This window comes from Eptesicus fuscus, chromosome 4 (assembly GCF_027574615.1).
Source record: "Eptesicus fuscus isolate TK198812 chromosome 4, DD_ASM_mEF_20220401, whole genome shotgun sequence".
Classification (NCBI taxonomy): domain Eukaryota; kingdom Metazoa; phylum Chordata; class Mammalia; order Chiroptera; family Vespertilionidae; genus Eptesicus; species Eptesicus fuscus.
In genome coordinates, this window is record NC_072476.1 from 32,882,038 (window position 1) to 32,908,554 (window position 26,517).

Below are 26,517 nucleotides of genomic sequence, written 5' to 3' on the forward strand. Positions count from 1 at the left end.
TGCGCTCTGTGTGGACTTTCATATCACAAGTCTGCTCTTTCTGTGTCCTCCTCCCATTTCCTTGAAATAGATGTTCTTATTCTAGTCTGGATCCTGGCTCTGGACACAACCAGTGTATGGAACTGGGCAAACGCCCAGAGAGATGATGACCCCTTGGTCAGGGGGGAACCTGTGGGTGGTGGAGGTCCCAGGGATGAAGCAGCCTCGTGATGCAGCCCAGATGGAATTTGCCACTGGAAAGCCAGGGACGTCCCTGACCATTCCTTCTCTCTTACTTCCTCACCATATGCAAGCAGGCCCTTTCTGCATGTCTCTTCATCTGAGTCACCCTGAGCTACTTCAGCTGGTTTGGCTAGCAGCAGCACAGTTGGGCTGCTGGCTTGCTTGGATCAACGGGGGCCCTCGTGGGTTCGTGCTGTAAGGGCTGCGGAAAGCGGGTGCACGGTGAGAAGGAAAGGGAACAGGAGGACTTTTGCCTGCTCAGGAGGCCGTGGAGACAGCTGCCTTCCCTTTGTCCTCCAGCACAGCTGTGCCTGCAGCAGCTTCTTTGGATCTCTTCTGGGCTGGATTTGATGTGACAGTCAGAGATGTGAAGGAGGGGCGTGTCCTATCTTCAAGGATCTTACACTGTCCTAAGCAGACCCTGTACCCCAGGCAGCCTGGAGGCCACATGAAAGGACGTTCCTGACTCTTCCCATTCCTACTTTCTCATCTCCTGTCTCTGTGCCCACTCCCTTCTCTGGAGCACCCAGATCCTCCTTGCCACTGCCCCCCACCCCGTATGTCCCCACTGCTGCCTCCTTCTCCTGACCATATAGAGTCTACCCTGGTGAGGAAAGGCAGCCCAGGAGACCCACCACCACAGAAGATTGCCCTCCCTTCCTGCCAGGTATTCATTCATTCAGACCTGCTTTCTAAGTCAGATGGGTTTGCCCTCAACATAGGATTCTCTGATGGTCATCCCTGTGACCAGACAGTCCTGGCTCCAGTTACCAGGATGATTGTGAGAAAATCATTGTACCTTCCTAGAGCCCCATCTCCTTAGACAGACACCATGGGCCTGAATAAGAGGTTTTTCTGAGGAAAGAAGCAGATGTGGCCCGAGGACTAGGAGGAAACTCTGGGCGACTTCCTTTTCACCCCTGAACTTCAGCTTTCCTTTTTGCAAAGTGAGGAGAATGACGCCATGTCCATAACAGTGATGGGATTGTAAAGGATGGCATGAATGAAAGGATCAAGGGTGTGTATCCATGGAAAGAAAGTGATGAGCAAGTTTCAGTTGATTTTAAAAATTGTGAGGTTTTTTCGTTTGTTTGTTTGTTTGTTTGTTTGTTTTTTAGCCTTGGCCAGTGTGGCTCAGTTGATTGGAGCATTATCCCATACACCAAAGGCAATAGGTTCGATTCCTGGTCAGGGCACATACCCAGGTTGCATGTTCAATCTTTGGTTGGGAGCAACTGACCAATCAATGTTTCTCGCTCACATCAATGTTTCTCTTTCTCTTTCTCTCTCTCTCTCAAAAAAAAATTGTGGGATTTTTTTTTTTCTTGTGTCTTCTCTCGATCCCCTTAGTTTCCTGAGGGAAGAGACAGGGCCTCCTGTGTTAGAGAAGGGTTAACTAATCAGGTCCTTGGTGAGGGATGCCAGACGTCTATCAGATGGGGCTAATAGGACCCACACTGGGGCAAGGAAGGCCACCAAGGGCTCTGGCCCATGTCTGGTGGGACAGAGGAGGACCAGGTCTTGCGGATGCCTGACAAAGCATTATTACCTTGTTAAAACTTCGATCTAAAGCAGACGCTCAAGGCTGGCAGTGCCTGCTGCTCTTCCTATTCCCAGGCCCAGAATTATAACATTCCTCCTGAGTCCATTGCTTTCTTGGGAGCAGGGGGACTTGCTGTGCACCATGTCTGTGTCAGGAACTCGCAGGACTGTATGGGTAAAGGCTGATGCAGGCAGAACGAGTGATATTCATGTCGCAGCTCTGCCTTGGGGGGCAACTGAGGGAGGGGCTGGGCTGTTGGGGTGAGTAGAACTGAGGTGGCAGATATGAGGCAGTTCAGACCTGACCAAGGGCTCCAGGGCTGGCAAGGCAGGCTGACCTGGGGTGCACCTAACACTCCAGAAATCAGACTTGGGCTCTTTCCTAGAGCTGGTATGTGGGCTTGGGTTGAGGATAGGAGCAGGCAGGCATGAGCCACCCCCTTCCACACCTGCCTCTTCTCTCTACCTTGTTCAACCCTACAGGAAGTGCCATGGGCAGGGAAGTTGGCACAGATTGAGCAGTCCTGTCTCACCCTGTGATCACATTGGCCTCAATATTGGCCTGTTTGGGCTTCTTGCCTTTCTTAGTAACAGGAAGGTCTTGCACCAAATCTAGGGGACAACTGGTTGGGGACTCTGAAGTCCAAGGTTGTAGGATGTGTCCCCATCCAAGTGGAACCTCCTCACATGTCTACCCTGCGCTGGCTCTCTGGGCGTATGCTGCCCCACTGCACACACTGCAGGCCCCACAAAAGAGGCCCGAGACTCTGACCAAGGAGGAACAATAGCTCCCACTTCCTGCTTCCACCCTTTGCTGTCTTCAGCCCATCTCTCCACAAATCGTAGAGGTCCTGGCTGGTAGCCAGCACTGTCTGGACAGGAGGAAACCGGGATATGAGGAATGGCTGAGGCGGGAGTAACACAGAACACTGAGTCCTCAAGAGCAGAAATTCCACCGGAAAGAAAACAATATGCAGGGGACAGAGTCACCGTCCAGGGAGTAAGGGGGCAAGGAGACAGACATGGCTTTCCTGCCCCAAGCAGATAAACAACCTTGGCCTGGGGAAGCCCCACCATGATCTGTCTTCCAGGTATGGACGCTGCAATGTGGCAACATGGGGGTCTGGCTCCCACTGGAACTGGGAGAAATGGTCCCCTGCAGCCTTTCTGGCCTTCGAAGGTAGATGAGCTCCTAGGAAGGAAAGACAAGGTCCTCTGTCAAGGGCAGGAGGATCACAGGGAGGGTAGGGGCAGAACTGAAAGAGCATCCGGCAAAGAAACCTAGCTCTGCTGAGGCTGTGATGGCCAAAGCCTCCAAATGGCCAGTTGGCTGCTGGAAACCCAGTAAGAAAATTCTAGGTTCTATGGCAGGACTTTCAGAAACTGGAACCTGCAGAAGTTCCATTAGGGATGGAGGTCGGGCCAAGTCAGAGTGGAGGGGCCCAGGGCTTCCCACTGTGCCTGGTACCAGAGGGGGACATTTCTTCCCCTTTCAGGGCCCAGAAGAAATCTACAACTGGAAGGGATGGAAAGAAACCCCTCATCGGGTTGCAGTACCCCTAGGGTCCCTTTCTGCCTTCCATGCTGCTAAGGCTGGTGGAAGGATGGATGCTGAGCATCTGAAAACTTGTGCCAGGCAGGCTGGATTTGTGGCTGCCCCTGTTCATTTAATCTATTTAGGTGGGTGCTGGTCTGCAAATCCATTTATTTCTAAGGTGTTGTCATCTGCACGCCTTTTCTTTAGAGTTTTAGGTAAAGCCCCCACTCCCACATTGCAGCAGTAACGAGGGCTGAGATGTGCCGAGCAGCTGCTGTCTGCCGGGCCCTGTGTGATAATACACTCATGATCTTAGTTCATTCTCACCCGGCTCAGAAACAGCGAGTGGCACTGTCCCCCTTCTACAGATGAGGAAACAGACACACAGGTGAGTTGGGGTCTCTTGCTCAGGGTCACTCAGCTAACGAGAGGAGCTGGCTCCAGCACCCCCATCTCTTAACCAGCCTCCACTCTGTTTTCAGTGCCTCAGCTGCCCCTCTAGCTGCCCCCTTGCATGCCTGTCCCCTTCACCCCCCAACCCAGGAAGAGTCCAGGTCCCTCCTTCACTGTGTCCCACTGTGGGAGGGCTGGGCTGTTGGGGTGAGGGGAACTGAGGTGGCAGATCTGAGGCAGTCAGACCTGACCGTGGTTGATGGAAACATCCTGCTTTGGTTGTATCAAGTGTTTGTCTCCCCAGACTCCCCCTTCCCATCCTGACTCCTTCCTTCAGAACTCTTCTCATCAAAATGTTGCCCCCTCTCTTCCCCCAAATCTGCTGCTAAGCAAGACATGGATTCCAACTCAGGCCTTAATGATTTATTGTTTTAAACTGTCCCAAGTCACACTCACTTTAGAATTGTGACCTTCTGTGCCTTGGTCCCGTGGTTCTCAGCCCAAGGGCACACTGGACTCCCCCAGGAGCTTTTGAAAAGTCCCAAGACCAGCTCCACCTCTGATGATTTAAACCTTGAATTAGAATTCTGGGAAACTGGTTTTGTTTTGTTTTTCCTAGTCGCGTCTCTCCAGGGTTGAGACCACTTGAACAGTGATGTGGACTTCCAGGCATCTGCTGCCCTGGGGCGCCTATTGGAGGCCGGGGATCTCTTACCCCATTAGGAGTCTACCTGACTGGCGAGGCAGGTCAGTCTTCCCTGAGGCCTTCACCCTGGGTCTCCGCCTGTGGAGGCGGAAAGGGGAGGAGGACTTGCCTGGCTGCCCTTTGACTCATTTGCTCAGTGAGCAGTTTTTGTTCATGTCTATGGATGGTTTTCTGCTAACCTTGGACTTCAGGCTTGACTCGGAGGCGGTGGGGAAGGCATGGAGGAACAGTCTTCACCTTCAAGCCGGAGGAGACAGAACAGGCCTTGAATGCCTCAGGAGAGCTGCACGTGCAGTGCTCAGGGAGCTGACCTGTGACAGGGGCCTGGCAGGGTGACGGTCACTATGGAGAGCACCATCTGCCAGCGTTCCTGGAGAGCTGCTTCGCTGTGCTTTCTGCCCGGGGGGCATGTAAAGCTGCTGGGCTGGGCACAATGGCTCCAGCCCTGGAGGGGCTTAGGGCCCTGTTCCAGAGGAAAACAGAGGTTTATGACCATAAAGAGTTCCAAGAAGGACTGTGCTAGATTCCTCTTGGGTGACACCTGAGATCAGACATCCAGCCAAGGGCGGGGTGGGGAAGACATGTCAGCCTGGAGAAGCAGTCCTACAGGGAAAAGTCGTGTGGGGAGAAGAGCCTGGAAATGCGGGACACCAGAGAGCAGGCCTGGGGATTGGCTCTGTGTGTGGGAGCCTGGGGGAGCCTCCCTGCTCATCGCCCGCTCGCCCGGAACCACTCTTAGTCAGTCCCTGTGCCGGCTGCTCCTGCCCCTGCAGCTCCGGGGTGGTGATGAGGCCCCCGTTATTCACAGCCTAGATCGACAGCTGGCTCCCTCAGGCCCACTCCCTCTTTCCCAGGGTGCAGACTGGCCTGCCAGCTCATCACTGCTGTGGAGTTGGCCCCAGACCCAGACAGCCTCCTCAGTGCCAGGGTCGGCAGGAGCTCGGGGTCCCTGCAGGCAGAGACCTCTCCCTCCTTTTCTGTCTTGCCCCACACTGGCCAGCTCTCTCAAAGGATTGGGCGGGCTCAGGAAGCAGAGAGGCAGTTGTCTTATTTCCAAGATCTAGCTCCTGCAGAGGCAACAGCAGTGGCTTTGGAGCAAAGGAAATTTGGGGATCCCCTTCTCATTCTGAGCTCCTACTGTAGACTAGGGTTGATGGAAACATCCTGCTTTGGTTGTATCAAGTGTTTGGTCCCTGAACTAAACTCCCAGGATGGGCTCCAGGGAACCTGATCCTCAAGTGGTCATTCAGGAACCGGCATGGCCAACTTCATTTTGTGCGTGTTTGCTGCTGGTGGCAGCTTCCTCAGGGAAATGGGGGCGGAGGTGGGAGGCAGCAGCTGAGCCCGGATGGAAAGCCCCTGACTCGGGAACTCCCTGTTGTTATCACTTCTGAGACGCGAGGGGCTCAGAGGTGAGGGGAAGAGGTTGTGTTGTGTCTGGCGCACTTGGCTGGTTTCCGGGCTGAATCAGGCACATGGTCAGCGCAGCAGGTGGAAGGCGCAGGGCTGTCCCTCCGGGTTCGGGCAGAGGCTCCCTGTCCTTCCTCTCTGAAAGGTCAGCTCTGCTGCTGGACAGGAGTGTGTGCTTGTGTGTTGTGTGGGGGAGGGATGCTCAGGGCTCCCTGAGTTTCTTGGCAAGCCCAGTGCATATATGGGAATACCAACAGGAGCAGTGTGGGTGAACTGGGAAGGAGCTCATACAGGGCTGCTTGGGGTCTTGATCTGCCACATCTATCCCTTCTCCATCTATACCATCTGATTTCCATCTTCCCACCATCTCTGGCCCCTGGAATGTGCCACCTCCCCTGCTTTCCTTATGTAAGTCAGCTGTCCATGAGCCTCCCTAGGCGGCTTACATTCCACCTTCCCCGCAAAGCCTCCCAGACTCCCCCAGGCCCCCCTAAATGGTCTGTCCTTTGAAGTTGAACACTCTCAGCATCAGACCCACATGGTCAGGCACACCCTTTAGCACTGGATTGTATCACACGTGTTCATTTTGTTTTCCTTACGGGTTGTACACTATTTAGGGGTAAGAGCTGTTTGGCTCTACAGTTTCCCCCTGTCCCTCAATACTGCCCCACGTGGGAAGGACTCGGGGTCTGATAGCTATGGACATTGAAGTTAACATCGCCTTCTGAGAATTCAATTAGGAAGAAACCCAGTTTAGGAGAGGACATGAGCCCTCTGTAGACATTACCTAGGAGACTGGCTGTCTGTGAATATCCCAAATCTAATTAAGGAGACCTGGGTGAAACCTCGAAGGACAGATAAGATTGTGATTGCATTTTAGCAACATAACCGCATTGTCTGTTCCTTCTCATTGTAAGGGGGACCCAGGGAGACCCAACTTGGTGCTGTGCAAAGGAGTTGGCGCCCTGTCCTGCAGACATCAGGGGCCGGGCCTCAGAACAGGTGAGTCCCGAGGTGGCACAGGCACCTCAGGCCATCCGGCCATTAGATCATCCAATGCCCTTGGCCTTGTTCTGATTCTATGCTCAATACTTATATTCTGAGGTCCCCAGAAGAGTTGTGCCCTCTGTAAATTACTAAGCCGCATTCCGGTTTGCTGTTGTTTGTGTCCAGTTCCTGTTAGTCAGTCCTGAGATCGGTGTGTCCGTGATGTGCACACAGTTAGAACCAGGTGCTGGGCTGTAGCGAGCACCACCGTAAAGCCACCTGTCTGCGGGACCAGCCCCCTTCCCCAGCTGGCTGAGTCTTTCCCTGACATTTTTACACTTGCTGTTTGCATTGGTTACTTCAAGGCAGGGCTCAATAAATACGTTCTGTGTGGCAGGCTGGTTGGTTGGTGCTTGGGGTGGAAGGAAACAGCCCAGCCCAGGTGTTTGGTCTCTAGAAGGCATGAGGAGAAGGCCCATGGTCCTAGGGGTGAGGGGAGAAGGCATGAATGGATGTTGACTGAACACCCCTATGAGCCAAGCACTGGCTGAGTGTGTTTACATTCTTTATCTCATTTATTCGCCCTGGAAGCCCTGTGGTGTATTTCACTGCATCGGTTTCACAGATAAGGAATGGAGGTTCAGAGAGGTTAAGTGACCTGTGCAGAGGTCACCTGGTGAGTGAGTGGTAGGGCTGGGATTAAATGCAGCTCTCTTCAGCCTGAATCCCTTTCTGGGGGTGAGGGGTGGGGAGAAGACCCCAGAGGGCAGGTTCATGTACCTTCTGTGTTAGAAGAGGGCCTTCGGGGCGGAGAGGTAGACAGGGCCTGGAGGCCCTCCTGGAGGTCTCTGCTCCTTGCCCACGCCCAGCATTTGCCCTTCAGGCACAGACTTGGCAGCTGTGTTCCTTGATTGAGGATTAAATGGTAGGAAATGAGCTTCAGGGAAATTCCAGTCTTGATTCTTCGATGAGGTGAAGGCTGGCATGATGCCCTGCCTGGGAACACCCTGACAGCATGTCCCCCACCTCCATTGGCTTGCAGATCACAGAGCTACTCCTCCTTCCCGCATCTAAACACCAGCACAGATGCCCAGCCCCAGCCACGGGCAGAAACCCTGTGAGTGATGCGTGGCGCTGCTTCTCCAACATTGGGACACAGTCTCCCTGACACACCCCAATCCAGCTTCCGCCTGCCCTGGTGACCCACCTGTAGTTGCTGCTCAGACATCTCAGTTTCATCTCCTTCCTCTCTCACTGCCTCCCCAAGCTCTTGGATGGAGGCAATGTGGCGCTCTATGTCCTGAGCATGGATGTGTGTGTGGGCCTCCGGTCCCTGCGGCCTTCTCCCTGCCCCTGGTGTTCTTGGGTCTCCATTCTTTTCTCCAGGGATCACTAGGAGCAAGTGGCTGGACAGAGGTCAATGCCAGCTCTTGCTGGCCTGCGCTACCTCTTCGCTACTCCTTGGCAAGTAGTACATGAGGCTTTCTGGGGAAGCCACACCCACATCATCTTTGTGGGTGAATACTTTTCTTTATCTTTCTACCACCTTCGCATATGACCTCATTCCACACCCCCAAAAGATATCTCTGCTCCAAAGTGCAGCTTCTTTTTAGCTGGAAAGACTTCCTGGCAGGAGAACCATGAGGCTCAGAGGCAGAGAAGGGGACCGGGAGCCTGGCCTGGCTCTCTCGGCTCTGGCCCTGCAGAGCCAGCCTGGGGGGGAGACAGTGTCTGGGAGCTCTGGTGCCTTGGGGTGGGCAGGACCTCCCTATGTTCTAGCTCAGCTCCAGGTAGCGGGAAACCCACAGAAAAGAGTTCAGCCTTCCCCAGCAGGGGCTTGGCAGCCCCCCAAGCTGTCTGTGGAGGTCGTAGGGAGGGGGTGGTAGGGAGTGGGCTGCAGGATCAGCACAGCCCCACCCCAGCTCTGCAGAGCTCAGGCAGGGAGAGCCAGGCCCAGGGTCTCCAGTCCCCTTTTCTGTCCCCAGGCCTCCAAGGTTCTCCCACCAGGAAAAGTCTTGCCAGCTGAGGAAAAGCTGCGCTTCGGGGCAAAGGTATTTTCTGGAGGTATAATGGGCTCACGTGGGAGGTTGGTGGGGAGAGCTATAAAGAAAAACATCAATCAGCGAAGATTATGTGGGTGTGACTTTCCTGGAAGGCCTCCTGGGCAGCTCCTCGCCAGGGAGTGGTGAAGAGTTGGCCCTGGCTGGCAACAGTTGGTGCCGGCCTCTATCCAGCTACTTGCCCAGCTCCTGGTGATCTTGTTCGTGTTGCATAACCTCTCTCACCTCACCTTCCTCACCTTTAAACCAGGGATGAGAGTAGTATCTGCCTCTTAGAACTTCTGAGGGGACTAATTGAGTTAATACATGTAAAGGGCACAGCAGGTAGAGGGGCCTGGCTCAGAGTAGATGCTCAATAGATACCATTCACTCACTCACTCACTCACTCACTCACTCACTCACTCACTCACTCATCTCAGAAACTATTCTAAGGGCCTATCAGTGTACAAAACAGGTCAAATGTCCTGTCCATCGGGGCTTGCAGTCTCCCCAGGGTGGATATTGGGGGAGGAGACAAACGATAAACAAGAAGCAGGATAAATAATGAAATGGAATGGTACGTTAGGAGGTTAGAGTGCTATGGGGGGAAAAAGTACAACAGGGAGATTATTACCTTTTTTCCCAGAATTTGGGTAACTGAACTCTTATTCATGTCTCCCTTCTAAGGAAAAGAATAAACCCGCTTTGCCTCAGGCCATGCCTGATGACAGCTGCCGTCTCCTCCCAATGTATCTGACACCCATGCCGGTGACGAGGTTTTAGCAGATTCACTCATGTGTTCCTTCAACCAGCAGATATTTATGGAACACCTGATTATGGAATGCTCAACGTGACTCATAAGTTCTCGTCCTGAAGGGTCTTGCAGTTGAGGAAATTGCTGCATGTTGATTAGGCTTTGGAGAAGGGCAGGCAGGTGTGGTGGAGAGCAGGGGGCAGTGTGTGCCCTGCACGGTGTGCACCAGCCCATGGTGCCAGCCCCTCCCTGGACTCAGGGCTGTTTCACCGCAGCTTTCTTTGGCTGTTTTCTTCTGGTAAGTTGATGGATTTCCCAAATTTAGTATTGAAGGGAGGGGAAAATATGCATTGTTATTTCTGAGGGGGAAGAGATATTTTCTAGGTTGGCCTTTGAGCAAAATCAGGCCTGGGATCCCCATCTCACCCCACCCCCTCAGAGCGGGAAGGGATGCTGTGACCATCTATCCAGTTGTGTGCCCAGCCTGTGATGTTTATAGGCCTCCACACCCCTATAGTGTGGCTTCTGCTGCCCTTATTTAAAGGCCGGCCTGATCCTGGAAGAGCAGTGAAGGGGAGAGAGGCCCCTTGCTGCAGATCCCACGGCTGTGGGAAAAGGAGGTGGTCCTGATGCCTCCGGGGCTGTGACTTCTTGAATGCAGAGGAGAGACCCAAGTCTGAGGGAGGAGGCTTGGCCACATGGCTAGGAAACCCAGGCCGTGTGTGTCTGACCACAGAAGCAGACGCGCCGCCTTGGGGTTTGGAGCTGGGAACAGACCGTTCTCTCCACAGTCACCGCTCACATGGACCATGGTGATCTCGCCTGCACCCGGCCCCCTCAGCTGCTGAGTCATGCTCCCTGGGGTTCACAGAGGCGCAGCTCCAAAGCAGGCTGAGTCATTAGATGATGAATTGTGAAATTCTTATTCAGGCTGTCACCACGGCAGCAGTGGGCCCTGATCCACACCTCCTGTTCCCCCACCAAGCCTCTCAAAACATTCTCCCCTCACTTGTCATTCCATCTTCATCTTGGGGGGCCCTGACAGTGAGCACAAGACAGCAGTGGGATGCGTAGGGGTATCCCTGAGCTTCCCTTCTTGTGTCTGGATTCTGGACCTATTATAGCGACAGGGGTCTGGTCTGTTAGCTCAGGAAAGAACCTCAGTTCTCATTTTGTTCAACTCATCTGTGAACAAGGAAACAGGAGACATGCTCAGGATTTAGAGCTGTTTGGAAGGTCAGCTTTGGAGTCAGAATCTAAATCTACTTCGCCTGAGCAAGCCTCGCCAGGCTTCCGTGTCCTTGTCTGTCAAATAATGTTAATGTTCCTACTTTGTAGGGGTTGTGGCTGCTGGAAGTCACGAGCGAAAAGCACAGGGAGGTGGGTGCTCAATAGCTGTTATTTGATCTGTGTTAGATGGGAGCCTGAGGCTGTGTGAGTTAGAAATAAGGACCTGAGGTCTTTCTTCTTCTGGCTCAGGACACTCAGAGGGGAGGGGCAGGAGAAGGGGGCGGGGAGGCGGCTTTGGAGACCGATCAGAGGAGGTAGGGTGGGTTGGGCCAGCAGGCAGATATTCCTGCAGCCTGATTCCTCCCAGCCCTGCAGGGGCCACTGTGAGCTTGCAAATGCAGCATGCTAGAATGTATTCCCCATGTTCATTTGGTTCCCCCAAAACAGAAAGCCAGCAGAGACCAGTAGTGGGCACAGCTACCCTGACCTGGGCTCCTCACCCAGTCATACCTCACCTGAGCGTTCATGCGTGCAGTCCCGCTGGGCCAGATCACCTGCTGGCTCCCACCAAGCATTAGCCTGGAAGGTACACAGTGCTGCCCGGAGGGCCCCTCTGCTACAAGCAGGAGTGGCCCAGGACAAGGGTGGGACCACAGATGGTGACTATGCCTCCCAAGTACTGGGTTGGCATCTTTGGAGCTACGACAGGGGTGGCCATGATCTATTTTCCCTTTGCCATCTGGGCCTGGTTGTTAATAGTCCCCCATACCCATGAACAACCTGAGAAAAGGTTCAAATTTTTATAAAGAATTTATTCAGCAACAGAATAAAGATAGAAACACAACTGAAGGAATGAGAGTTTACAACAAAATTTTCAGCCCATTTCAGCTAAAAGAAATTTACTGGGCTGACACCATAGATAACGAAGCCCCAATTACAATTTCAACCCTCTCTCTCTTGGCTGAAACGCCAACCAGTTCAAATGTTCTCCTGAGACAAGTCAGGCTGCCTTCTAAAAACCTCCCCAAGGCTACTTCCTGATTGCCTCTTTATACACAGGCCCTTCTCTATTTGGTCCCAAAGATTCCTCACCTGGGGCTTCAGGTGAGGTCCACCCTGACCCTGCTGCACCTTACCCACTCCTGCAACCAAAAGCACATGTGGTCCCTCAAAGATCCTTTTTTGCTTTTGTCCTGATCCATTTAACTAAACCATACTCACTAACCAGTTGGGTAGGATGGCTCTGCTACCTCTGGTCAAGTTACCAATCTTCCTAAGCCTGCATCGGAACTTGGTCTTCTTCTTGCAAGGAACATTTTTGCGTGCTCTCTCTGGTAGCTCTCTGCCCCAGCTAGTCCAAGACTGCATTCTCCCCAAAACAGAACTCTGAACCCTTGTCCAGTCTCCCATTTAATTCATGGGATAACTCTAGCTCCCAGCTGACCCGCCAAGGAGAGATGGTCAAGTCCATTGATCTTGACACCCACCTACCCAGCTCAAGTCACTGACCTCACCGATTTTCTTGGAAGATCTCTGACTTCTCTCTTGGACTTCTGCCCCTGTGGAATTTTATCTCTGTAGATTTATTATATAGCATGGCTTTAGAGACACAGTAATAATAAGACTACAATGAAAGGAGAGCTATTCCCTCCCAAATTATATTTTCTCTAAATTATCAAGAGATTTGGCCACTCTCGCCATTTTGAACCTCTAAGAATCTATGGTTATCAGTCCTTCATTAGTACAGTCTGATTCTCAGTTGGCTTTTACGAATAGCATTGCATCTTAGCAAGCTGGCCATTGGTCCCTCCTGCTCCTATAGTCACGGTTGTGTTATAGTATATGGCATCTTCCAATAACTGCTGGAATGCAAAATAAAATCTTCTCCAAAGGAAAAAAAGGTAACTGCTCTACCCAGATGTTGAGCTTTTACCTGCAATATGTGCACATAACATCCCATTCAAGCTTACACTGACGTAAGAGTATTAGGTTAGTACAAGTGAGTTGATCTTTTTTTCTAACCAATACCTCGGATTTGAGCTTTATGGCATACAAAATAATTCTCTCTACTTCTCACCCAGTCCTCACAACCCTGTGAGGTGGGCATGGTGGATAGTATTATCCCCACTTAACTGATGTAGAAAAAACTGAGGTTCAGAGAGGTTAGGGAGCTAGACCAAGGTAACAGTTAAGTGGAAGAGCCAGCACTCAACCCAGGTCTCTGCTTCCTCGTTCACTTTTTTAGGTGCAAAGTACTAGTATATGAAAGAGGTTTTCTTACTCCCTTTCTCCCTACCTGAACGAATGGCATTCTCCTTTCACCAGTACATGCACAAGCTGGAGAGTTCCAAACAGGAAAAGGAATGATTGACCAAGTTAATTGTCCTGGTCCAATGGGGGCGGGGGCATATCTTTCACAATGTCCCTGATTGCTTAAGATCTGTAGTTTAACCAAGAACTCTTTCCCTCGCTGCTGAGTGGTGCTTTCTATGGGTTTCGTTAAGATTCCCAGGTCACAGGTAGGATGCTGGGGATTTGACCTCTAAGTTGGCTCAATGCTATACTCCCCATCTATTTCATTTTGCCAGTGTTCTGTGCCTTCCCACCCCCACCCCTTAATGAGAAAAATTTAGAATTTCTGTCAATCTTCCAATGCCTGGCTTTCCGGGAGGCTTACAGCTTCCTGAAAAGTCACGTGTCTCCTGTATGTCTGGAGCAACGGGATTTTCTTCTTGTAGTCAGGTGGCAATTCCTCTCTAAAGGTCTCTATTCCTGGTTTGCCTCCTGGGTGAGCCGCTTGGCTGGAGCCAATTCACCAGCCAGGTCCTCGGCATTGTGGTTCCTATACAGCTCTGTAGAGCTGCTGCTCCAACCTGAGGATGTATGATCCCCAGGTCCCCCTCCACACACATAAGCAGGACACCCCAATCTCAACTCTTTTGTGACTGGGAGCTGAGCCACGCCACCCCACTGTCCCCTCCCCAAGCATATGGTGGACAGTGTCCACAGTGTCCCCCTGCTGGAGATTTCCCATAAGCCAAGGTTTTGGACAACTTGGTTGGATAGGGCTATGTCATTTAAGGTGGCAAATCTCTGGTATCTTACCACTGTCCCACCCCTTTTCACAGATATTAATTCACTTCACACATGTGTGACTGAGCACCAACTATGAGCCAACATTTTGTTAACTCTGCAGATAGAGCTGCAAAGACGGACCCTCCCCACCAATGCAATTCATCCTATACTAGTTGGTTCCTTAGAACCCCACGTGGTTTCCAGTTGGTCTGAATTAGTTGGCAAACTCAACAAGACCTACTGCCTTCTGAGCACTCCATAATGATCTCCCTTAGGGGATCACTGACCTCGGTAACCCTTCCCAGGGGGTTCCTTGTCAGTCACCAGACAGACCCCTGCTCTGATGGCCTTTCTCCCTGCCACGCCCAGCCAGCTGGTACTCTCCCCCGACTCCTGCCCCTCTTCTATCAGAACAGTCTCATTTGTGCTAAGAGACATATCCATTCGCAAATCCAGTAGCTATTCTTGAATATCATTTATAGAGGTGTATTTTTGAAGTAAATATCCAAGCATATATGTTACTTAATGGACAAAAATAACTAAGTAGCAATGTGCATATATGAGTAACAACAGCACAAAATAACTCATAAAGAACCCAATCTCCCAAATCACTGACTATTTACATATTTTGAACCTATTCCCACACGGTAATGATTCAGACATACTTTCACCTTGTTGCTATCATCATGTGATCATAATCCAAATTCTTTTTTTCCTTATGATTACATCACATAACATATTCTTGTAAATAGTTTTCATAGTTATCATATATGAAGGCAGTAGCTCATTGTCCTAACAGACCACAATCTACTTAGCTGTCCCCCACAGCTGAGCAGTTTCCAGTCAAGACTGTAATTTATAGTGTGGCCACAAATATCTCTGTGCAAATACTTTTTTTCTTTTGAATTATTTTCCCAGAACGTATTCCCCAAAGTGAGATAACTGAGTCTTATAGTCTTTTTTTTTTGTACTCTTGTCAAGTATTGCTAAAATTCTCTCCAGGAAGCACCCTTTTATAGTGCCAGGAGTCTGTTTCTCCACGACATATTTTTAAAATGTATTTCTGATACATGAAAGCGACTGACCTTTAAAAATCGTTTTGCTTAGTAGTCTTGGCCTATGCGCGTTTCCTCCTGGGCACACAGCCTATTTGGTCCTCTGACCAAGTAAGATATGTTGGTCACTGCACATATGCAGGCTCAGCTCTTACTCAGATCAATTCTACAGATGCAGTTTTCTCATCTGACTGGTTTTTAAAATCTTCATTCTTTGCTGTACACATTTCAATTTTTATATAATTGAATTTGTTCACCCGGCCTTGAAGATTTCCCCCATCAAGTCAATAAACAAGCAATAACCTCCCCTTCCCCATGCTCTGCGCTTTCGATTTGGACTTGTCCTAATTCCCCTGGTTCCCTCGAACACTCCATTGTCCATGATCCTAACGTTACGATTCCCTTAGGTCATCGCTCGACAGCCCCTGGCTAAACACGTCCACCTCAGTCCCACCACTGCCATGACGTATGCAAAGAACCAGTGGTTGTGGTTCACCTCCAACTAGGTCCTTCCCTCCGGTTTCCACTCCTCCACCATCCCAGCCCCACTACCACCTTCTGAGGGTTTCCAGCCGTTGTCTCCCCAGTCCCACAGCAGGCCTCCAGGGTTGGGGTGTTGGCCCCAGCAGCAGTGGCCTACCGAAGGACACATTCCCTCACCCCTTAGTTCAGCCAATGAAAGCCAACATTTCTCCAAAGGAATTTTGCTGGAAAACTAAGAGGAAACTAAAAATAGACTCCAGGAAATGTAAAGATATAAACACAGAAGAGATTTTACATCCTACGTAAGTCTTGGCTCAGAGGTGGCGGGGGCACCTGGGGTCCCCTTCTCTCACACTCAGAACCCCGAGTCGCAGACTCGGACCCTGCCAGGTTGTCTCCTAGCAGCGTTCTCTTGTGGACTTTGAGGTAAACGCCTCTTAGTCTGGGCTGGCGCCTGCACTTGGTAGCCCAGAAGCCCACCCCATACTGCACTGGGGGACGCCATTATCAGAGAAGCCTGCACTCCTGGCCACGGCTGTGGGAGATGCCATTAACTGCCGTTTCAAAATCCCGGGCCTCTTCCGACCTGGTGTGTCCCTGTGCCAATCCGGGGAGAGGCAGTTCTCGGTCCTTCCAAAGGCATGTGCCTGACACACCCTGAGACCCCCTGGGCTTCTGCCCACCTCCCCAAGACTCCCGCTGGGCTCCTCCACCAGGAATCTTTTTTCCCCCCCGAAGAATGCTAATTAGGACAAGCTTACAAATCTCAGAGACTTAAACTATAACAACAGTAGCAGAGGGGGTGGTGGTGATGGTGGGGGCAGTCACCCACAAAAAGCAAGAGGAGGTTAACTCCCAGCACCCTGCCAGTCCCTCCTCCTCTGCTTCTGAGGGCTTTGGTCATGCCCCAAGCCTTGGTCCCTATCTCTGCACACCCAAAAAGGGGTTGGCAGTGTGGCATGTTACATGGAAAGGTTGCCAACACCTGCCCCCTGGGAAAATGCCCTCGTCCACCACCTCCCATGAGAACCCTGCCTCCCTCCTCCTGCCCCACTCCCTCCCCACTCCCACCCAGTTCCACCCCAGTCCCAGCCTTTTAACTGTCAGGAGAGCGGACCCGAAAGATGTGGATGGTCCCATTACTGAGGGACACGACCAAGTACCTGCCGTCCACCATGGTGGTCACCCGGGGCTTTTCCAGGCCATGATAGGCTGTCAGGAAGTCGCCTAGCAATGACCCCTTCGGGTCCAGGATCACCACCTTGTTGACCTCTCGGAGAGTCAAAAAAATATAACCCTTCTTATCCACAGACACGGAGCCTGGCTGGCAGCCATGCAAGCCCGGCCCTCCGTACTCCCCAATCACCTGACCCAGCCCGTCACAGACCACCACGCTGTTCTGCTGCCAATCTGAGCCCACGAAATTGCCCTGGGGGCTGGTGGTCAGAAACACCAGTGCCCGAAGGCCTCGGTTGGCCTTGCCCCCAGGGATGAAGCGGGTGGCCAGGCTGCCTTCCATGTTGTACACCTCCACGTGGCCCGACACACTGACAGCCACCCGGTCCCCACTCGGCATTGCAGCCACCGCATGGCTGGCCTGGGACAGGCTCAGTGCCCGGCGCCACTGCACCTCGCCGTCAGGGCTTATGAGGTACAGCCGAGCCCCGGCTGAGAAGGCCACCGCACCCTGCAAGGCGGCCACGCTGCACGGGGAGCAGCCCTCAGGGACAGGTATCGCGCCTTTGTAGTCGCCATTAAGGGAGAAGCGCTTCAGAGCCCTGTTCTGCTCATCAGCCACCAGGATCTCCCGGGGGCCAAAGGGACAGAGCCCAGTGATCCGGGGAGACCGCTTGTCTCCAGGCATCCGAGTGGGAAAGCTGCAGGAAAAGATGGGCCTGGGGAGGAGGCCAGAGCCCTCCAGGTTGGGCCCGGGCGCAGGGCTGGGCTCCCGGGAAATGGACTTGAGCCTGCCTTTGAATTTCCTCTTCTTGTTGGATCTGCCGCCCCCTGCAGTCTGGACTTCTCCATCTTCTTGAGGCATCTGGGACCTGCCTTCTCTCGGGGTCTGGGCTCTGTCTGTCTTTGGGGTCTGGGCTCCATTTTCCTGGGGCATCTGGGCTCTGTCCTCTTTTGGGGGCTGGGCTCCATCCCTACTCGGGGGCTGGGCGGCACCTTGTCTCTCCATCTTGGCTCCATCCTCTCTGGGGCTCTGGGCTTCCTCCCCTCCCTGGCTCCCAGCTCCATCTTTCCCACTGTCCTTCTGGGACTGCTGGTTCTCAAAGGAGAGCCACAGCAGGTGGCTGTTCTTGTCCAGGAGCCCAGGATGAAGCTCCAGCTGGGGCAGCAGACAGGGGGCTGGTCCAGGCGCCCAGGGACAACCCTGCAGCTGCCGGAGCCTCTGGGCAATCGCCCCCTCCAGCGAGAGTATCTCGGCCTCACGACCGAGGCCGAGCACCCGACGGGCAAAGGCAGCCGCAGCCCTGGCCACCTGCTCCCGGCTCTCCAGCTCTCCCAGCCTTTCCCGAGCAGCCTCCTCAGCGGCCTCCACGTGGGCCCGTAGCTGCCCCAGCACCTCCTTCTTCTGGGTCAGGAGGGCCCGGAGAAGCCCCTCAGCAGCCTCCTCCACCTGTGTCCCCACCCTGGCCGCTTGCTCCCGCAGGCGGGCTAAGGCTTCCTTTTCCACCATCCGGGCAGCCTCCAGCTCGGCCAGGTTCTTGTCCACGCCTGCTAGTAACTCCTCAAGGCCTGGCCTTCGGGCACGCACAGCTTCAGCCAGGGGCAGGCAGGGGTGGTCCAGGTGGGGATCCAGGCGACACTCACGGCACAGTAGCTGGGAACAGGGCTGGCACAGGAAGCGCAGGGCCTCTCCTGGGTGCTGGGGGCACTGGGCTGCCTGGCGCTCCCGGGCCTCCTCGTCATACCACCCTGCCCTGTAGCCCACCAGGTCCACCACTCGGTGGGTGTGAGTCTGCCGGGTGCAGCGGTGCCCATCGGCACAGGCCTGGCACAGGTCATCAGCACAGTCTAGGCACCGGGCTGTGGCTGGCCCCCCGGCACTGGCACCCCCCATCAGGGGGCACAGTGCACAGGCTGGCTTTCCTGCATGCAGGTCTCCCCCGGCCCGCGCCCTCACCAAATCCAGGAGCCCATTGACAAAGAAGTTGGTCTTGAAGGCGGCCACGCCTGCTGGTGGGACTGGCACGGTCTCGCGGCACTCAGGGCATCGGAGGTGGCCGCCCTCGGCCAGCTGAGCGAGGCAGTCCTGGCAATAGGTGTGCAAGCAGGGCAAGGTTTTGGGTGCCCGCAGCTGCTCCAGGCAGATTTTACAGGCCAGGAAGTCGCTGCTCAGGGCCTCCAGAAGGGAGGGCGAGGATCCCTGGGACACCATGCTGCAAGCAAAGGGTCAGGATGAGAGAGCAGAACGCACCCCCGGCCTGCCCTCCTGCCTCTCCCCCTATGCTCAAGCCCCACCAGGACTGGAGAATCACCTGAGTGGCCAGGAATTTTCTTCTGGTCTTCTGAGTTCTCTGGCCATTTGCTCTTGAGCCAGGGAGCTGCCCTCCTCCTTGCATATATTCAGCAAATATGAAAAAAGTCAGTGCTGCTTGCATGTGGTAAGAGATATAAGAAATGACAAGACGGAGAAGAGAAACCCCTGGCCTCAGAGAGTTAACAGAGTAATGACAGGCCTTGTGGTAAGTGTGACCCAAGCCCCCTGTGAACAGGTCCCGGGGATCCTGCTGGGGTCGAGGTGCTAGGGTGGGGGGACACAGCGGAAGGTCCAGGTGGGCGGAGCTGTCTTGACTCCTGGCGTTTGGGGCAGTGTAACCCCAATTTCCCTGGCGCATACACCTGTCTTCTAGACCCTGGGAGTGGCTTCGTGGGAAGTGGGGTCCTGAAATGGGTTCTGGAGCAGCCAGCAGGGAGGCCGAGGGGAAGGGGCTGCCCTGCCCTCTCCTTCCAGCCGCTGGGCCTGGGGGTCACAGCAGCCTCTGCCTCAACTCCTAGAGTCCTCTTCCTTCAGTCTTTCCTGCTGCAAGAGGCCCTCTGCTCGCCTAGAAACCTCTGAAGGGTCTGAGATGCGTGAGGCTCATCTGGGAATCCTCCCAGCTCCCAGTGGCAGGGAAATAGTGAAGGGACTTGGGGAATTTCCCCCAAACTTCCGGAAGGTGGGGGCTGGGGGCAGAGCTCAGAGAGTGGGAAGGGGTCTTTCCCAGGGAAGCCTCAGACCTCTGGTCCCGTGGGGTGAAGTGGGGGGGTGCTCCCGCCCAGCCTCCCCTCTCCTCCTGACTTCCGGGTCCCTCTCTCCGCCTCCCCCCTCCCTTCCTCTGCCTCCCGCGCTCTCTCTCCCTTCCCCCAACTCCCTACAGTTTAGCTCTTCCTTCAGCGCCCCTTCCCCTGCCTCTCCTTACCTGGCCTGGGCTGACCTTGGGCTCCAGCACCAGGAGTGGGGGGCCGGGGCCTGGGCACGGCTGCGGCAGGGTGCCTGGAAGAGAAACAAAACTGAAACTAACTGTACTTGTGCAACTTCCGTCCCAGCTCCGGGACACCGACCAGCACAGCCTCAGGCCCCGCCTTCTTCCCCACCCCGCCAGGACCTCTGCCTGGGGGGGCCCCACCCCCATCAGAGCTCGGCCCCCTCCGGGAGGCTCCGGGGTCTGCGGGTCCGTTGTAGCCTCAGGACTTGCTCCGCGAGCGAAGCATGTTTGCTCCTCTGAGGGAAGAAAATTAGAGATCTTCTGTGATTCAGACCCCAGTTCTCAGGCCGTTTCCAGTGCTGCAGCTTATCTGCACATCCAGTCCCGGGTGAGGCCCTGGGTGCCTTCCCCTTCTGCTGAGCTATGGGAGAGCCTGTGGGAACCAGATAAGGGGCCTCCATCTGAGGGGTTCAGCAAAGGCTTCCTGGGAGAGGCGTCCCTTGAGATGAGTGTGAAGAGTGACCAGGGGTTTGGGGGTCGCTGGAGAGGAATACAGGGAAGAGTGTTCTGGGAAGAAGGAACAGCAAGTACGTGGACTCAGAGGAACGAAATGGCACAACTCTCCTGGGTGGCTCTGAGTGACCTAGGATGGGTGGTGGGACGGGGGCATGTGAGTGGTGGCCCATGGGGTTGTAGAAGGAGGCAGCATGGCCAGATCATAAAGGGCCTTATGAATTGCATGGAGTCTTGAGTTTCACCCAACAATCTAAAAGAAATCACTGAAAGATATTTCCCCCAACATCTTATGAAAAACTTGAAGCACAAGGAAGTTGAAAGAATTGCAACAAACACTCCTATACGCACTACCTGGATTCTGCAGTTAACATTTTTCCTATAGTTGGTTGATTCATCATATATCTATTCAGGTACGCACCCCTTTATCCACAATGACAGGATTTCAGCTCCAACTGATGGGAGCGCGCTCTCAGCAGCTGAGAGAATAGAGGAGAGCCTGACTACAGGGCCCAGGTGAAAAGTGTGCGTGTGGCGGGGGTGCGGGGACACGGGGGGGGGGGGGGGGTCTGAACTGACCCTGTGGCAATAGGGACAGAGAGGGGATGGAAGCCCCACATGTAAATTACTGTGGAAGGCAAAAGAAGCCCTGGGGCTTGTGACCAGCCCGGGAGTGAGGTGAAGGACGGAGGGCAGGATGCCCATCAGGTTTTGTAGGTCTAGAGGTCAGGAGGGAGGGCTAGGCGGGTGACTTTCTCATACACCTCTAAACCTTTGGTTTAGAGGAGGTCACTCAACAGTGTCCAAAGGGAGAAGAACAGGGCTGAGATGGCACTATGGGGAGCACAGACATTTAAGGGCAAGTGGGGGAGGGGTTGGGGCTTGAAGGAGTCAGAAGTAGTTGCCAGGTGGAAATCCAAGAGAAAGATCACAGAAGTCATAGCTGGAGAAGGACCAGTGATGTGGAATGCTACAGACCAGAATGTCAGCCAAGATGAGGACAGAAAAATGTATTGGCATAGGTGTGCCCCGAGTGCACGCATACACCTGCACATGCGCATGGCCTCTGAGTGTGCTTGTTGTGCACATTCAAGAATGATTTGTTGAAAGCCTACTGTGGACAGACAGTGTGCCATGCACGGTGGAATTTACAAAGATAAACAAGATATGCTCCCTGCACACAGAGAGTTTGCAATCTAATAGGGGAGGTGAAATATGTACATGGTGCAATATGAGACAGTAAGACAAATGTCATATTAAGATGTCAAAATAATCACCACAACGGCTTCCTTCTATTGGGTATTTAGCATGAGCTTGGCATGGGGTGTTGTAAACATACCCTGATTTAATCCTCACAGTAACCTGGTGAGATAAGTATCATTATTGCCTTCATTTTACAGGTGAGGAAACTGAGTTAGAGAGAGAAAAAGTGATTCACTTGAGGAAGCCACATAAAGTGCTATGATGATCCGAACGAAGGAGAATTTGTTTGCTCCTGGAATGGTGGTGGTGGTATAGAAATCAGGAAGGCTTCCTGAAAGAGGAGACAGTACAGTTACTGCCCTACCCTGCCTCCCTTAATGTTGAACAAAGCTTAAAGAGTCTACTGGCCCCAGGATTATAGTTTCTCTACTCTGAGAAAAGGCTCCTAAACCAAGTGATAACTCAAATACAGTTAATTGATAAGCATTACTGAAATTGGACAATCAATGGCTCTGGGCTGCCGGTCATTACTTGAGCCGATTAAGCAGAGACAGCATTGAATCATATATGAGCGTTTTATTCCAATAATGCAAGCAGGTAATGGGAGAGCAGCAGGTCATCCACAAAATCTGCTCTCTCCCCCTTCGCCCCCTTCGCCCCCATAAGCCAGCTGCTTATATTGGGTAGAAGGACAAAAATTACATGGGGAAGTAGGCAAAAGAGATAAGAATGGGTATGCAAGATGGGCAGTTTACAGGCAATGTGAGCTGGGGGTTGCCAAAGCCTTGGGGTATGCAAGGGGCTGGTGCCTCTGGTTTCTGCAATGAGGTTGTTCATCTTTCCATGATAACTGGCAGCTCCCGGATGTAGAGAATGGGCTGAATTTCCAGGTGAGCTCCCAGGTCCGCTCTCCCCCGCCCCCCCAACCCCCCTGCCCCCCGCAACTCCCAACCAGGTTTGGAATGTGCATTCTTTAATCAGAACAAAACAATCATGGTTAACATAGCATGATTAATATTTCTTATAATTATAGCTAGTCCCCAATATTCAATTTTTGCCTCTAACATTACCATGGAGACATGTGCAGAGGAGAAGGAATTGGGGGTAGGGTGGAAATAGTTGCTGGAGGCTGAGGGCACCTCAAGATGACTCTGGGGGAAGGTGGTTGGTCTGGTTGGAATGCGGTTGGGTGGAGCGTAGGTCAGGAAATGGCAGTTGAACAGGCAGAACAAACTAAAATTTCCTGTTTAGAATCCTATAAGGCCTTAAGGTCATGGGGAGGCATTATAGGATTTGGAAAGCTTGGACTTTGTTCTGAAGGTACTTGGGGGTGTTGGAAGTGTTAGCAAAGATTTTTAATCTTAATTTACATAAATAATGATAATTTAACATACATTTTAAATACATGTCATCATTATAACAAAATTTTTTTCTGTGTATATTTCCTTTGTTCACTATCCATATGAAATATATTTTACATAATTGTATTTATAGTATATGTTAGGTCTGATCAAATAATTGAATCCACACCCCCTCCCTTGGGAACTGACCTTTAGACCACTTCACAACTGACATTCCCTTTAGCTTAGACCACATTCCGATTGCTAAGACCATTATCTTTCCCCTCTGGACCCGCCCAGAGAATTCTTCACCCAGAAAAAGCCCATTCCTTTAAAATCTCTGAGTCCCCATGCCTGCGTGCTGGTGCCATTTTGGAGCTCAACCCGTCTGGTTACCCAGATGACGAAATACATTTATAATTCTTTACCCCTTTTGGCCTCGTGCGTTTCTTCTTCGGGGATCCTAATATTTGGTGACGAAACCAAATTGATGAATTGCTTTTTATTTTACAGCCTATTTTTACTGTGTGGAATCACTATCATCTCTCTGATATATGAACGATAGTATTATGTGTGTGGTTTTAGTTTTCTTTGCCTTGTATAGTTTCTGTTACCTCCAAGTTGCTTTTCCTCTCTCCCTTTCTCCCTTTTTAGATGGCTGTACTTATTATTTCACTTTTTTTTTTTGTTAATCCTCACCAGTGTGTGTGTGTGTGTGTGTGTGTGTGTGTGTGTGTGTATGATATAGTTTTATGGATCTCAGAGAGGCAGGGAGAGGTAGAAACATCAATGATGAGAGAGAATCATTGATCGGCTGCCTCCTGCACACCCCACACTGGGGATTGAGCCCACAACCCAGGCATATGCCCTGATGGGGAATCGAACTGTGACCTCCTAGTTCATAGGTCAATGCTCAACCAGTGAGCCACACCAGCCAGGTGAGGATATACACTGAGTGGCCAGATTATTATGACCGGCCAGATTATTATGACCACCCCATCAGTACTTCATTGACACTTCCAAAAATACTGAATATTGAAAACTTCCTAAGCAAATACTCTCAAGGTTTTATTATTATTATTTGCATAACTAATTCACTTCATTGTACTGATGGGGTGGTCATAATAATCTGGCCAGTCATAATAATCTGGCCACTCAGTGTATATCCTATATAGTAAAAGGCTAATATGCAAATTGTCCCCTAGACCAGGAGTTCGACCAGCAGGCAGGCCGGCCAACCGCCCATGTCCTCTCCCCCTGGCCAGGCTGGCTGGACCCCACCCATGCACAATTTCATGCACTGGGGCTCTAATATATATATATAATCTGAGTGGCCAGATTATTATGTGTTCAGAGATCATGATAATCTGGCCACTCAGTGTATATGTGTGTATGTGTATATACTGTATACACACACACACACACACACACACACACACACACACACACACACATATATATATATATATATGTAATTTTTGTTTTTGTTGTTAATCCTTACCCGGGGATATTTTTCCATTGATTTTTAGGGAGAGTGGAAGAGAGAGGGAAAGACAGAGAGAAACATTGATGTGAGAGAGACCAGTGGACTGGTTGCCTCCAGCACACACTCCCACAGTGTGTGTGTGCGGTGTGCAAACCCACAACACAGGTATATGCCCTTGACCTGGAATCGAACCCTCAGCCCTTCGGTTGCCTGGGCTGATGCTCTAACTAGAGTCACACCAGCCAGGGTTAGTTAACATTTTAAAATTAGCTTTCTGAAGTATAATTTAAATATAATAAAAATCACTAATTTAAGCCTATAGTTGAATGAGTTTTGAGAAATGTATATAGTCATGTAATTAACAACACAATCATATATAGTACAATATAAAAACAAGGAGATTGACTTTGGAACAATACTGTTAACTAGACTACAGATTTTATTCATATTTCACCAGTGTTTGCATGCACCCAGCGTGTGTGTTCTATAATATACAGTATATAGTTCTATGCAATTTTATCACAAGTGTAGATGTATGTAATCACCACTATAATCAAGATACCAAGTTGTCCCATCAACACAAAGAAACTTCTTCCATCCCTAACCTCTCACAGCCACCGATCTGTATTCCATCTCCATAATTTTGTCATTTCAGGAATGTTATATAAATGGAATCATAAAGAATTACACATTTGGAGACTGTTACTTACTGTTCTTAAGATTCATGGAAATTGTTGCATATATATCAATAGCCCATTTCTTTTTATTGCCGAGTCATATTCCATTAAGTGTACCACACTTTATCCATTCTCCCATTGGAAGACATTCAGATTGGGGTTATTATAAATACAGTTACTATGAACATTTATGTAGTTTTTTGTGTGAACATAAGTTTTCATGTCTCTGGGATAAATGCTCAGAAGCATGATTGCTTAGTTGTATGGTTAGTGTATATTTAGTTTTACAAACAACTGCCAAAACATTTTTCAGAGTGGCTGTACCATTTTACCTTCCCACCAGGGATGTATGAGATCCATTTTCTCCACATCATCAGCGTCATTTGGCACTGTCAGATTTTTTTTAATTATTTTATTTTATTATTAATGACTAGAGGCCCAGTGCATGAAATTCATGCACTCAAGGGGTGGGGTCCCTCAGCCAGGCCTGCACCCTCTCCCAGTCCAGGAGCCCTTGGGGGATGTCCAACTGATGGCTTAGGCCCTCTCCCTGCCACAGAGGTGGGAGAGGCTCCTGTCACTGCTGCTTTACTCACCAGCCATGAGTCCAGCTCAGGGCTTTTGGCTGAGCTGTGCTCCCCCTGTAGGAGCACACTGACCACTAGGGAGCAGCTCCTGCATTGAGTGTCTGCCCCCTGGTGGTCAGTGCGCATCATAGTGACTTGCCATTCTGCTGTTCGATCGATTTGCATATTAGCCTTTTATTATATACTAGATGCCCAGTGCACGAAATTCGTGCACGGGTGTGTGTGTGTATGTGTGTGTGTGTGTGTGTGTGTGTGTGTGTGTGTGTGTGTCTCAGCCCAACCTTCACCCTCTCCAATCTGGGACCCCTTGGGGGATGTCCCTTTCACAATCTAGGACTGCTGGCTCCCAACTACTCACCTGCCTGCCTTCCTGATTGCCCCTAACCGCTCTGCCTGCCAGCCTGATCACCCCCTAACCACTTCCCTGCCAGCCCCTGATACCCCGGTCACCCCCAAATGCCCTCCCTTGCATATTCCCTCTTTATTAGATAGGGTTTTTTCTTTAGCATATTGGACAGTCCTAACTGTTTTGGCTCAGTGGATGGATGGAGCATTGGCCTGCAGAATCAAGGGTCCCAGGTTCAATTCTGGTCAAGGGCATGTACCTTGGTTGGGGGCACATACCCAGTGGGGAGTTTGCAGGAGGCAGCTGATCGATGTTTCTCTCTCATAGATGTTTCTAGCTCTCTATCCCTTTCCCTTCCTCTCTGTAAAAAATCAATAAAATATATATTATAAAAAAAGAAACATTTAAGATTCCTCCATATCTGCCTGGCTGGTGTGACTCAATGGTTGAGACCCCAGGCTGCCACTGCTGGCAGGGGATGGGGCTCTGGCCAGGCTGAGACCCCAGCCCAGGC

The 26,517-nt window shown here is 51.7% G+C and overlaps 1 protein-coding gene across 1 annotated transcript; it reads right to left on the reverse strand.

The window, feature by feature from the left end:
* Positions 1-16,529: 16,529 nt before the first annotated feature.
* Positions 16,530-19,040, reverse strand: TRIM56 (tripartite motif containing 56). The gene is made up of 2 exons (XM_028145268.2): positions 18,922-19,040; positions 16,530-18,822 (listed from the first exon to the last, which is right to left on the reverse strand). Exons 1-2 carry the CDS (start codon positions 18,966-18,968, stop codon positions 16,530-16,532), a joined length of 2,340 nt encoding a protein of 779 aa, XP_028001069.2. The 5' UTR covers positions 18,969-19,040.
* Positions 19,041-26,517: the final 7,477 nt, after the last annotated feature.